Raw genomic sequence first — 14085 nt, forward strand, 5'->3', positions numbered from 1 at the left:
GGGTTACCAAGGGGGATAGCAGAGGGCTGGGGGAGGAATAAATTAGGAGTTTGGGGTTAACACATACATACCATTGTATGTTGACTAGGTAACAACCACCACCTACTGTCATAGGCCCTTATAGCACAAGGAACTAAACTCAGTGTCTTAGAATACCCTATAATGGAAAAGAACATATATGTATATAAAACGGAATCACTTTGCTGTATGCTCAAAACCAGCAGAACTTTGTAAATTAACTATACTTCATTGAAAACAAGAGAAATGTGTTACTTTTTTTCCTCCTTGGCAGTTAGAATTTATATTAATTTCTCCTTGGTTATCAATGATTCTTTTCTTTATACTCTTCTGAACTTTTACAGATTTTCTGTAATAAGCATATGTCATTTTTATGAACAGAAAAAAGAAACTACGTAGTACTTGAAACTTTTTTTTATTTAAAAAGTTTTTATTGAAATATATTATTTTTTGAGGCATTGAAGTGTCTTTTTTTTTTGGTAGTACTATAAATTATGTCTTGATTATCAATAGCTTAATTAACTCTATTGTTCTAGCTGGGGCAAATAGAATAATCTTATATAGACTATCTGGCAATTTTCGAAAAAGTTCCACTTTGGTTTATTTTTATCGGGTGAGAAAAACTTGTAAGACTTCATTTTAATCTGGGTTTACTCAAGGGGGTACTGATGGTAAATGACAAAACATTTTGTCACGTGCAGTGTTGAACAGTCAGCACTTTGCAAGTCCCATGGCTTGCTGCCTCAGCCACCCATTCGCTGTGTTTCCTGTCTGATTCTGGTCAGGCCCTGGATCCGACGGAGCTGAAGAGTGAAGGTCTGGCCCTCTCCCTGGAGGAGCAGCTCAGTGCCTTGACCTTGTCTGAATTCCACGACTCAGAGCCATCTGCCTCTGTTTCCCTTAATGGCAAATGCTTCAAGGTGGAGCTTTTTGATGACAAGAGAGAGAGCACCAAGGTATTATGATCACCTCTATTCTAGTAGAAAGACTTCAACTCCTCACATATTTCCCTGAGAGCATCATATTTGTCCAAGTGGGTCTAGCCATTTGATGGCAGAGCTGGAGCTACTAGATGTTAGCTGGTCAGATTCTCCCTCTAGTCCTGAATTCTGGTTGCATTTCACGAATGGAACTGAAGTGGGCTTTCAGAGAGTGACTTGGGCCCACCTCTCACATCAAGGCATATTTCTGGCGTGGATTCCTAGGGAAAGAGTCTGTCAGGATTACACTGGTGACAGGGCCTGGGCAAGTGAGCAGTTTGTTTTGGGAAAACCACAAAGACCTGAGCCTTGAGACAATGTCCTACGTCTGAGTGCCAATTGCTTTCCTTTTTTGAGAGGCTTCAATTTGCCAGGTTTGATTGTCACCAGCCTTCTGTCCTCATCAGTCACTCTATTCCCACGGGAGCTGGAGAAGGGAATGGCAAACCACTTCAGTGTGCTTGCCTTGAGAACCCCATGAACAGTATGAAAAGGCAAAAAGATAGGACACTGAGATGCTTTTGAACTGTGGTGTTGGAGAAGATTCTTGAGAGAATCCCCTTGGACTGCAAGGAGATCCAACCAGTCCATCCTAAAGGAAATTAGTCCTGAATATTCATTGGAAGGACGGATGCTGAAGCTGAAACTCCAATACTTTGGCCACCTGATGCAAAGAGCTGACTCATTTGAAAAGACCCCGATGCTAGGAAAGATTGAAGGCAGGAGGAGAAGGGGACGACAGAGGATGAGATGGTTGGATGGCATCACCAACTCAATGGACATGAGTTTGAGTAAACTCGGGGAGTTGGTGATAGGGACGCCTGGTGTGCTGCAGTCCATGGGATTGCAAAGAGTCAGTCATGACTGAGCAACTGAACTGAACTCCCACGGGAGTGATTTAAGAACTGAAGGGTTCCATCAGAAGAAGCCTGGGGTGTGTGACTCAGTCCTGCCCCTCCACTGGTTCACTTGGAATCTGCCAGTTGTCTCGCCTGCCCTGCGTGGCTGGTTTCTCTCTCTGCTGCTTTCTGAGGTTTCCTCAGACTTTTTTCAAAGTTTTTAAAATATGTAACTAGGAAGGAGGTCACTGCCAAGGGAATGGTTTTACCTAAGAGTTACTTTTAATTAGAGTTTTAAAAATATTTACCTAGGTCTTCACCATCAGTAACTGAGGAGAGCATGAAAAGGGCACTGTGTGGCCAGGTTTGAGGCCCTGGCACCCTCAGTTAGCAGATGGGTTGAAACCTCACATTCCTAATAATTTGTGTTCCTCACAACTTGTCTGATACTCAGTTAATGATTCACAGGCCTTCTTAATGTGAGCCCATTAATCATAGTTCAAACCTCTTAAGGTGGTTTCACGTAAGGAAGGGAGTTTGTTTGATAGCACAAACCAAAACTCATACAGATTGTTATTAGAATTAGTCTATAGCTCACAGACCATAAGTCCTGCTCTCCCACTGCATTTTTTTTTCTTCAAAATACCTATGGCTAGGTTTTTCACGTGACAGTTCAAGAACTTTCTAGAACCTCAACTTGTCAGAACACCAGGCACTTCATGTACGTGCTTTTTTAATTCCTACTGATTCAAAACGGTACAGTCCTGTGACTGTCTTCCTGCCCAGTCGTGGGAGTGTTTGTTCAGATTGGAGCGCAGCCTCGTGAGGGGGCCTCTACAGGTCACCACTAACGTCACAACAGCGCATCCCCATTGTCCTGGCTCAGCTCCTTTTACCCATGAGGAAGCTGAGCTCTTCCCTAGGAGTTTCAGGGTGATCTAGCCCTGTGATGCAAAGTAGGAATGCTCTTCATTTCCTGGTTCCTTCCTCCTCTCCCACTCCAGAGATGAACTCTAGGCCTCTTAGAACCTTTAGAAAAGTCGTTCACCTTAGCAGTCAGGAAGAATGAACTCGGTCACTCTTTGAAGCCCTGCCCGTGTGTTCTTACTGTCTGGTCCTTTATTGACTTGAATGTGCCCTGAGCAGTTTTGATAAATAGCCAGGGAACTTGTCCCAAAGCTCAAGCAAGTGTTCCTCAGTCTGGAAAGGTTCTCTTCTTCAACACCATTTGCAGCAGGCCTCAGACTGGGTCAGGCTCTTTTACTTTTTCCTTCTGCAAATATTAGGATAGTATCTTCTGTGGTGCCGCAGTGTGCTGGGTGCTAAGGGTGCAGATGAACCAGACACATGCCAGCTCTGCCTCCTTGGGGCATCTTTGGGCTTGAAAGCAAGAGATAACTAATAAGCAATTAGTATATAATTTTTTTTTAAAGACCACGACAATAGAAGGAAAAGGTGTATAGTAGCACATAGTCAGTGGGCACCTTGGATTGGGGAGGACCTCCAAGAAATGACATTAAACTGGCACCTAAGGCTGTTCTAAGCAGAGGAAACGGAATGGACAAAGATGAGACAAAGCACGGCTCAGTGGAGGGAGATTGTTGGTGTCACTCCAGCGTCATTTGGGTGTAGTGAGGGATGAGGCTGGAGAGGTGAGAGGAAGTGAGAATCTGGGAGGGCACTGTAAGGAGCCTGGGCTTTATTCTCTGTGGGAGGCCACTGGAGGGTCTTCAGTCAGCAAAGGAAAATAAGAAACTGGCATTTTGGAAATAGTCCTCTGGCTGCAGAGAGGAGAGGGAACCAGAGAGGAGTAATACCTAAAGCCGAGAGGCCCTGGGGGAGACTGATTCTTTCATTCAGGGGAGAGAAAATGGAGAAAAGCAAATTTGCTTAAACCTACTTATGTTAATTCAACCTTTTCCCAGATTGCATCTCTGTTGGCAGAATTGGAGGCAGTCCGAAGAAATTCAGGGTCCCAAAAGAGGTAAATGTGTTACTTCATTATCCAAGTGTTGCTTGTAATTATGCAAGAAAATTGGATATTGTGGATGGTTATAAATCTTAGCTTTTTACATCAAGGACCTTGAGTCACACTCAGCAGAAAGTACTGAGGTTACGGCACAAATTCCCTGTGATTTCTAATTAAAATATTTCTGACACTGGTTGCAAAGGCAATCCCTGGAGGATCTAAATAAGCTGAGCATCTGAAGAAGCGTTTAAGAGCAGAGAAGAAGCATCTTAAAGCAAGAGAATAACAGAGGGAAATGGAGGGAGAGGGGTGTGGTCAGACTGAGAGCCCCCACAGTGCTGGGCATGTTCCTGAGCTAGGGGCGGGGGATGCAGGAGGTTCAGTCGTTGTTTGTTTTACTTTACTCTGTGTTACTCACTGCATTTGTAGATCAGAAAGATTTTGATCTAAACACATAAAACTCTAATTAAAGCACAGCATGGGGGGAACAGAGAAACCCTAGAGGCTTATGGTTCTGACTGCCAAGGGGCGGGGCCTGTCCTCCTTTTCTGCGAGAGGACAGACCTCCTCTAGATGAGAACTAGGCCCCCAGATAATCGGAGGCTGCAGCCATCACTTTAGTTTCACCACCACTTTGTTCAGACTTCATTTCGCACAAGATAAGTTGCAGACTGGATATAGAAATGACTGGAAGCATTATAATCTTATGTCACCTAAGTGTGTACCCTTAGGTATCAGAAGGCTTTCCTTCCACATTTGATAACTGAATCATATGGATAGCAGGTGTTAAAGCCCTGCAGATGAGTTTATTTCATCTGCGTTGGTTTTCTGTTTTTCTCCTTTCTTCCAGTGTCATTGTCTCTCAGTGGACCAGCATGCTGAAGGTTGTAGCCTTGCATCTTAAGAGATGTGGATTTACTTATGCCACCATCGATGGCTCTGTCAACCCCAAACAGAGAATGGACTTGGTAGAGGCATTTAACAGCCCCAGGGGCCATCAGGTACGAGCTGATGACAGCTGAGTTCTGTAATTAAGAGCAGATTGTTCCCGATTACACAGAAAATTTTAACATAGCTCAATTGAAAAATATTCATAGCTTTGATTCCTCTGGGTATTTTTGATTCCTTTGACATTTATCAGGGATACGTATCAAAGTGTGAAAATACTTTAAGAGAATAAAATATGAAGGTTAAAAAGAGTAAGGACAGAACTGGTTAGGATCAAGAAACTCTGTGGAAAAGGCAAGCCTGGAAGGATGGGTGGGATCTTGATATGAGGAAAGATGGAGGGAAGTGGGAGAACAGTCAGTTCAGTTCAGTCGCTCAGTCATGTCCTACTCTGCGACCCCATGGACTGTACCATGCCAGTCTTCCCTGTCCATCACCAACTCCTGGAGTTCACTCAAACTCATGTCCATTGAGTCGGTGATGCCATCCAACCATCTCATCCTCTGTCGTCCCCTTCTCCTCCCACCTTTAATCATTCCCAGCATCAGGGTCTTTTCCAATGAGTCAGTTCTTCCTATCAGGTGGCCAAAGTATTGGAGTTTCAGCTTCAGCATCAGTCCTTCCAATGAATATTCAGGACTGATTTCCTTTAGGATGGACTGGTTGGATCTCCTTGCAGTCTAAGGGACTCTCAAGAGTCTTCTCCAACACCACAGTTCAAAAGCATCAATTCTTCGGTGCTCAGTTTTCTTTATAGTCCAACTCTCATATCTATACATGACTACTGGAAAAACCATAGTTTTGACTAGATGGACCTTTGTTGGCAAAGTAATGTCTCTGCTTTTTGATATGCTGTCTAGGTTGGTCAAAGCTTTTCTTCCAAGGAGCTAGCGTCTTTTAATTTCATGGCTGCAGTCTCCATCAGCAGTGATTTTGGAGCCCCCCAAAACAAAGTCTCACTGTTTCCATCTATTTGCCATGAAGTGATGGGACCAGATGCCATGATCTTAGTTTTCTGAATGTTGAGTTTTAAGCCAATTTTTTCACTCTCCTCTCAAAGACATCTAATTATGAATGATGGGAATTTAGGGCTTCCCTCCTGGCTCAGTGGTAAAGAATCTGCCTGCCAAGGGGGAGACTTGGGGTTGATCCCTGGGTTGGGAAGATCCCTTGGAGAAGGGAATGGCTACCCACTCCAGTGTTCTTGCCTGGGAAATCCCATGGACGAAGGAGCCTGGTGGGCTGTAGTCCATGGGGGTCACAAAGAGTCAGACATGACTGAGAAACCAAATAACAGTTGAGTGATAGGCAGGAGAGTCATGGCAGTGGTGGGGGGACTGGTAGAATAGGCAGTATCTGGTTGATGGAAAGTGTATTGAACTGACCAGACCCAGTACTCTAAAAGGTAGTATTCATATATTTGGCAGGCACACATTTAATGTCTTGAGATTGACTCACCAAAACAAGGTTAAATGAGAATCTTCTCAAAAGTGAGGCAGGGGAAATGGCATCTCAAAGTTTGGAAACAATGCCTTTATGACTGCAGAAGGAAATTTGATAAGAACGTGTTGCTTATTTGTATTGATCTTGGTATTGAACATGTGACAGGAGGAGACATGCTTTATGTGACAGAATCTGTGTAAAGTGAATGGTGTGCTTCCTTTTGAAGGTTATGCTAATTTCTCTCTTGGCTGGAGGTGTCGGTCTCAACCTGACTGGAGGAAACCATCTTTTTCTTCTGGACATGCACTGGTAACAATTATGGATTTTTCTTGAGTTGTCCCTGCATCGCAGGGAGACCAGAGGGGCAGTAAAACCTGACTTCTCATAATGAGTGTGTTCCTTTCGTATTGTGAAGCTGCCTCTGTGCATACATGTGTATAGCTACAGGTCAAAATGGTGTAGGCTGAGTCGATGGGCCTGTATTCCTGAGCAAGGAAGGATTCAAATGACTATTCAAAATAGTCTGTTCACTTTATTGTTAACCTAAAGTCCGTTTCCATGGAAACTGGGAGTAGGGCTTTTTCTTACCGCTAAGAGCTACTTCAGTCAACGAAGAGTTTATCTCTTCAAAACACCGTATTCAGACATACTTGTTGACATCCAAGGAGATCGCCCCATTGGCAAAGGAGAACCATTACTCCTAAAGGAAAAGGCAAAGAAAATTTCTAATTATGTTAGATACACGCTTAACACATAGCCTTGGACTCACCGCTCATAGCGTCAACACCAGGAGCATAGCAGCGTCCTTCCTAGATACAAAGCAAATGATTCATGCGTTGCTAGGAGAAAGTATCATAATCTGTCCCAGTTTTGATTTTTCAGTGATGCCAGTTAGGGATTGCTGCACCAGGCACCGTTGCCAGGGATTGCCATTTGTTCTCCAGGCAGCCCAGATGGGCACAGACAGGTCCACCTGTTTTTATCTCCCTGGAGAATGTGTTTAGGTCTTACTTGGGACCCCTCCCACCCCCATACATGAGGAAAGCAGAGTTGGAATCATGCTGGCTTCTGAATTGGAGAAATGTTATTCAAGATTTTAAAGCGGTAAGATGAGAAACTAGTTTGAAATTGAAAAGGAGAATCTAGAAAGAAGGAAACAAATTAAGTCTCCTTATTTGAATCATAGAAAGTTAAAAGTTGAAAAAGGCATTAAAGGGGACTTTCCTGATGGTCCAGTAGTTAAAAGACTTTGTCTTCCATTGCAGGGGGTGTGGGTTCAATCCCTGGTTGGGGAGTTAAGATCCCATAAGCCTTGCGGCTAAAAAACCAAAACATAAGGCAAACAGTATTATAGTAAGTTCAATATAGACTTTAAAAGTGATCCACATTAAAAAAAATCTTAGAAAAGATAAAGGCCTTAACGATCATTTGCCAGCCCTCCCATTCCCGAGCCTTTTAGGTTATGGTTAGATGACTTGCCCAGAGTCATCCAGCTAGTTAATGATTGGATTTGAGCATCACTTTAACCTCTGTTACCTATAGTTTTCAGCTGATGGTGGTGCTTAGAGTTCCTGTTGGAGGCAAATCTGAGCCCAGTTTCTCATGACAGGGCAAGAAAACATCTGGGAGTCTCCAAGCCCCACATAGACTAGAACAGAGATCTGCCAACTTTTTCTATAAATATTTTAGGCTTTGCAGATACATAGGTCTCTGTCACATATTCTTTTTTGTGGATTTTTGGTTTTGTTTTGTTTTTTTTTTACAAACCTTTAAAATTGTAACAATTATTTCAAACTCAAGAGCCATATAGAGACAGATTGCAGGCTGAATTTGGCCTGTGGGATTTGCCCGCCCCTTGTCGACGATGTCAGTGCCCCTGAGCTCAACCTGTCTTCTCACAGGAATCCATCACTTGAAGATCAAGCTTGTGACCGAATCTACCGAGTAGGGCAGCAAAAAGATGTTGTCATACATAAGTAAGTATGTAAAGGTCTCCTAGGGCCAAGATCTGCTCCCGTGAAAATCTTTCTTGGGTAGTGTTTTAAGAGAAGGTAAAGTATTTGGTGGTCACTGTACTGATGGTGTTTGTGGGGCTCATCCTCCTTGGCAGTCATGGTCAGGAAGGGAACACAAGCAATTTGGGGGTAACCTTGGAGCTGGTCCCTGCAGGAGAAACCTTAAGTACAGTGATGAGCCTCATCTCAGTCAAGGCTGCCCATGAAAGGACCCTCCTCTCTCTCCCTTTCTCTCTCTTTCGCTTTTATTTTATTTTCTTTTATTTTGACATAACTTCAGACATAGAAAAGAATGTAAGAATTCTTAGAAAAATACCCCAGAGTTCTCAATTGTAAGAATAATACCAAAAAATTGCTGACTGCTCTGACATTTGTATGTGTGTGCGTGTAAGCTTTTTTCTGGACCATTTGACAGTAAGTTGCAGACATGATGTTCACTTTCTAAAAATGACATCTCTTACATAATCACAGTAAAATTATCAAAACCAGGATGTTAGCAGTGATACAATACTATTATCTGGTCTATGGACCTTATTCAGTTTTGCCACTTGTTCCAGTGATGTCCTTCCCAGCGAAAGGTCCTGCATAGCATTCAGTTCTCCTGACTCTCTTGTCCCCTTTAATCCGGAACAACACTTTAGTCTTTCTTTGTGTTTTATGACAGTGACATTTTTAAAGTGCATGGGGCAGTTATTTTGTTGAATATCCCTCCATGTGAGACCCTCCTTTTTTTAAAAACAGTAATAGAAGCTGCCTTAACAGTGCAATCCAGCCCTGTTATGGACCGCTTTCCTTCATCTTCATGGCCAACTTTCTTGAAGAATTAGAAATCATTGTCTATCTTTACTTATTTCCCATTCATTCCTCAACCTATATGAACTGGCTTTCACCCCTGTCATGTCACTGAAGCTGCTCTTGCTAAGGGGCACCAATGAATTCCAAAATGTGCCAAGTACAGCAATTGTGTCAGCTGTTCTGTCTTTAGCTCTGTTTTCAGCTTACTTTGTATGCACCTCTCTCAATAATCCTATCTACTCCAGCAAGTCCAAAATCTATAACATCAGTTCTGAGGTCTCCTAACCTTACGGCCCAGATATCCAAATCCCCACAAGATATATGAATCCAAGAGTCCACATCCATACCCATTATTCATTTACTCATGCATTTATCTCATTCAGCTCAAAAAAATGAATACCTATTAGGCTTCCCAGGTGGCTTAGTGGTAAAGAACTCTCCTGCAATTCAGGAGACCTGAGTTCGATCCCTGGGTTGGGAAGATCCCCTGAAGAAGGTAATGGCAACCCACTCCAGTATTCTTGCCTGGGAAATACCGTGGACAGAGAGGAGCCTGGCGGAATATAGTCCATGAGGTTGCAAAGAGTCAGATAGGACTTCAGAGCTAAACAGACAGCAGAAGTGGGGAGTCCCTATGTAGCAAGTACTGTTATGTGTTCCAGGGACTCACAGGATCACATGCTGAGATTGTTTCTCCCTTCTTCCCCATATCCGTTGATTCTTCTGAGTTCCTTATCTTTGTGAATAGTGCCACTGTTTATCTAATCATGGAGCCAAAACCAGACTCCATCTTCTTACTTTTCACAAACCATGTCCATTCATTTTATTTCCTAGATGTTTCTTATAACCATCCCTTTCTTCCCATCCACTGCCATTTCCTTCTTTCAACTCTTAAGTTTCTTAGCATCACAGGAATGGTCACTCATGATCCAGCCCTCACCAGGCTCCTGAACTTCCGTTGTAGTACAACGTAGTGTTCGACTTTTGCCCTGGCCAGATTGGATGACCTCCCCAAGCATACCATGTTCCAAAACTCAGCAAAGGTTTTGTGTCTTTTCTTCTAAATATAAGTGGTCTAACATGTAATATAATAGCTTAAATATATAATCATACTCCTGCTTCCTTTGAGGCTCAGATGGTAAATAATCTGCCTATGACGCAGGAGACCTGACTTTGATCCTTGGGTCAGGAAGATCTCCTGGAGAAGGGAATGGCAACCCACTCCAGTATTCTTGCCTGGAGGAGGATTCCATGGATAGGGAAGCCTGGCGGGCTATAGGCCATGGCATCGCAAAGAGTTGGACAATTTCTTTATTCCATTCATTCTGTTTTTTCTTTGTTGTTATTTCTAATTTTATTGATGTACAGTTGATTTACAGTGTTAATTTCTGCTGTATAGCAAACATGGCAATTATACATATATATATTGTTTCCCTTATGGTTTATCACAGGACATTGAATATAGTTCCCTGTGCTATACAGTAGGACTTTGCTGTTTATTCATCATATAATAGTTTGCCTCTGCTAACCCCCAACTCCCAAGCCATCCCTCCTCCACCCCCACCCTCCTTGGCAACCAAAAGTCTGTTCTCTATACCTGTGAGTCTGTTTCTGTTTCATAGATATGGTCATTTCTGTCGTATTCTAGGCTCCAGATATAAGTGATATCATGTGGTATATTTGTCTCTTTCTGGTTTAGTACGATAATCTCTAGATCCATCCATGTTGCTGCACATGTTAGCCATGGTTTTATACATATTCCCATTCCCTGGGATGCCCTCCCCACTGTGCCATCTGGCAAACCCTTGCTCATCCTACAAGTCACATTAAGAGTTAACTTGTCAATGGGGTCGTCCCTGAATACCCCAGACAGATTTCCTTTCCCTCGTCTTGTACAGTGGACGCATTTCCACTGGAGCAGTTCCCAGGTCATGTCACTCTTCTTGCTGTTCATTTTCGTGTCTCTGTCTTGTGTTCCCTTTGGCTGCACGAGCATGTTTGTCTCTGTGTTCCTGTGCCCAGCGTAGTGCATGCGTATACTGAGTCTCCGTCAGTACTTGTTGAATGAGTGAAGACAGGACAGCAGTGGCATCTCCTCAACTGGTCAGACCTGTTTTCAGTGTGGATTAGCCATGAAATAAGACACTCTGTACTTTAACCGGTACACATATTCTTAGCAGAAGCCTGATAGCTTTAGACCTTCTGACCTTCCCAAGATGGAGCTTTTTGTGTGAAAGCTGGATCTCTACAATTGTTATTTTTTGGGGTCGGCATATTCCCTGGTGGCTCAGTTGGTAAAGAATCCGCCTGCAATGTGGGAGACCGGGGTTCAATTCCTGGGTTAGCAGGATCCCCTTGCAGAGGGCATCACAACCCACTCCAGTATTCTTGCCTGGAGAATTCTCAAGGACAGAGGAGCCTGTCAGGCTGCAGTTCATGGCGTCGGAAAATCGGACATGACTGAGTGACTCGGCACATATCTCTTGTGATTCTGGCGTTTCTTAATTATCTCAGCTTTGAAAAGAAATAAAAAGTCAGTCTGAGTTCAGATCACTTCAAACGGATGTATATATTTAGTCTAAGTTGTCTACGTTTCCTAAACATAGAGTTATTAATCAAACATAAGGAAAAATAGAGGAAGAAATCTCCTTTAAAAACTAAGCATACATAGAAGTTTGAATATTTCTTTAGATATGCTGCTTTGGGGTTTTGATTGATTGCTTGTCTGTTTTTCAGATTTGTTTGCGAGGGAACAGTGGAAGAGAAGATCTTGCAACTCCAAGAAAAAAAGAAAGATTTAGCCAAACAGATTCTATCAGGATCTGGAGAATTTGTCACCAAGCTCTCCTTGGCTGACCTCAAAGTCCTTTTTGGCATCTAACTTCCTGTTTTTTGGGCTCAGAAAAGTGCCACTGTTGGTTTGTACTAGGATCTGGGGGGAACGACTTAACCCTGGTCTTTTGAGTTCTCCTTGGCTTTCAGTTTCACCTTCAAACCTGATGTCCTTCTCCAAGCGAGGGTAAATTATCATGTTAACCAGCTAGTTAACCAGTCATGTTATCCAATCACTGTATTAAATAAGACCAATAAATTACTTTGGACAAACAGCCCTGGGAGAGTTGTGCCTAAGCTTCAGTAAAAACTCAAAAAGCCCTCTGTGCCTTTTTCTTCTCAGCTGATGGGGAGCCAGTGTTACTGCCTTTTCTAAAACAGACTCCCTCCCATCTCTTCAGTTCCTTTCAACAAGGCAGTTCCTGTAACCATCTCTTCTAGACCATTTTTCTAGATTCCACATATATGCATTAATATACAATATTTGTTTTTCTCTTTTTGACTTACTTTACTTTGTTTGACAGTCTCTAGGTCCATCCACATCTCTACAAATGACTCCATTTTGTCCCTTTTTATGGCTAATATTCCATTGTATACATGCACCACAGCTTCTTTATCCATTCCTCTGTCGATGGACGTTTAGGTTGCTTCCATGTCTTGGCTACAATATTATAAATAGCCAGGACGTGGACGCAGTGAACACTGATGTGCATGTATCTTTCTGAATTATGGTTTTCTCTGGGTATATGGGAAATGGGATTGCTGGGTCATACAGTAGTTCTATTTTTAGTTTTTTAAGGTACTCCCATCCTGTTCTCCATACCGACTGTCTCAATTTACATTCCCACCAACAGTGCAAGAGGGTCCCCCTTTCTCCACACCCTCTCCACCATTTATTGTTTAGATTTTTTAATGATGGCCATTCTGACAGGTGTGAGGTGATGCCTCATTGTAGTTTCGATTTGCATTTCTCTTATAATGAGCGATGTTGAGCATCTTTTCTTGTGTTGTTGGCCATCCCTATATCTTCTTTGGAGAAATATCTATTTAGGTCTCCCACCCATTTTTTGATTGGGTTGTTTGTCTTTTTTTTTTTTTTTTGATATTGAGCTGCATGAGCAGTTTGTATATATTGGAGATTAATCCTTGGTCTGTTGCTTTGTTTGCAAATATTTTTCTCCCATTCTGGGGGTTGTCTTTTCATCTTGTTTATGGTTTCCTTTGCTGTGCAAAAGCTTTTAAATTTAATTAGATCCAAATTGTTGATTTTTGTTTTTGTTTTATAGCAGGTGGGTCAAAAAAGATCCTGGTGCTTATGTCAAAAGAGTGTTCTGCCTGTGTTTTCCTCTAAGAGTTTTATAGTAACCATCTCTGTATAGGCTGAGCAGAAGTGGGTTGCTACCTAATACGTGGTTTGATAGTATTTGTATTATTGTATCATTTAGAATTTGATATCATTTATGTTATTATATCATTTTGTGTTGTTATCATGTAGTATCTGTGTCATGTAGTTTAACATTTGTATTTTTATAGTATTTGTAGTTTTACACATTTGCGGTATAGAATCACTTAGTCTCATTGCTATATTCAGTATTACTGAATCATATAGCATTTGTATTATCATTGGCATAATCCACTAAATATGTGTTTGACGTGTCGCAGAGATAATGCTTTGTGTCCTCTAACCCCCATGTCCCTTTTCTTCCCGACTATCAAAGACTACATTTCCTATTCACTGAAGTTACATGGGTCGTATTACTCAAGTCTAAGTCAGTGGAATGTGGAGAGAAGTGATGTGTAAGTCATTTCTTATCTGCCCTTCTAAAACTTTGCATATGATTGTTTGTGCTGTTTCGTTTCTTGTTGACCTGCTGAATACAAAGGAACTGATGGACAACTATAGGGCCCTAGAGAACTGTGGAGCCACTAGATCAGAGATTTTTAATCTGCTGTTGGCCATGGACCCTTTGGTAGACTGGTAAGGCTCAGTTCCTGAATGACAGTAGAACAAAGCCTTCCAGTGCCTCCCTTCTCATCCCAGCTCACCCACATCGGACTATGACATAATCAAGAAATAATTTTTTTTTAGCTATGAGATTTGGGAATTGTATAGCAGTTTGTATTCTAACTAGTACAAACTCTCTGAGAATTTCCCTTTGGGGAACTATTCAGATTCCCTTCTTCCTGTTGGCAGTCATTTTCAAAACACTTCCTCTGCAAATTTCTGCAGAAAAGAGTTGTATTTC

General features: G+C 42.2%; 1 protein-coding gene across 2 annotated transcripts in view; it reads left to right on the forward strand.

Annotated features, from left to right (window-relative positions):
* Nucleotides 1–13881, forward strand: part of TTF2 (transcription termination factor 2) — a 57003-nt gene extending 43122 nt beyond the window's left edge. Inside the window, exons 18-23 of one of the 2 annotated variants that reach the window (XM_088835617.1) lie at nt 804–974; nt 3763–3821; nt 4657–4807; nt 6424–6506; nt 8099–8173; nt 11744–13881. In XM_088835617.1, the coding sequence (XP_088691743.1) occupies nt 804–974; nt 3763–3821; nt 4657–4807; nt 6424–6506; nt 8099–8173; nt 11744–11888 (684 nt within the window). In that variant the 3' untranslated portion in view covers nt 11889–13881. The remainder of the gene's footprint in view (nt 1–803; nt 975–3762; nt 3822–4656; nt 4808–6423; nt 6507–8098; nt 8174–11743) is intronic. The other variant, XM_055403782.2, reaches the window with a different exon arrangement.
* The last annotated feature ends 204 nt before the right edge of the window (nt 13882–14085 follow it).

Source organism: Moschus berezovskii, chromosome 4 (assembly GCF_049115385.1).
Source record: "Moschus berezovskii isolate FMDL1 chromosome 4, NW_MosBer_1.0, whole genome shotgun sequence".
NCBI classification, from domain to species: Eukaryota; Metazoa; Chordata; class Mammalia; order Artiodactyla; family Moschidae; genus Moschus; species Moschus berezovskii.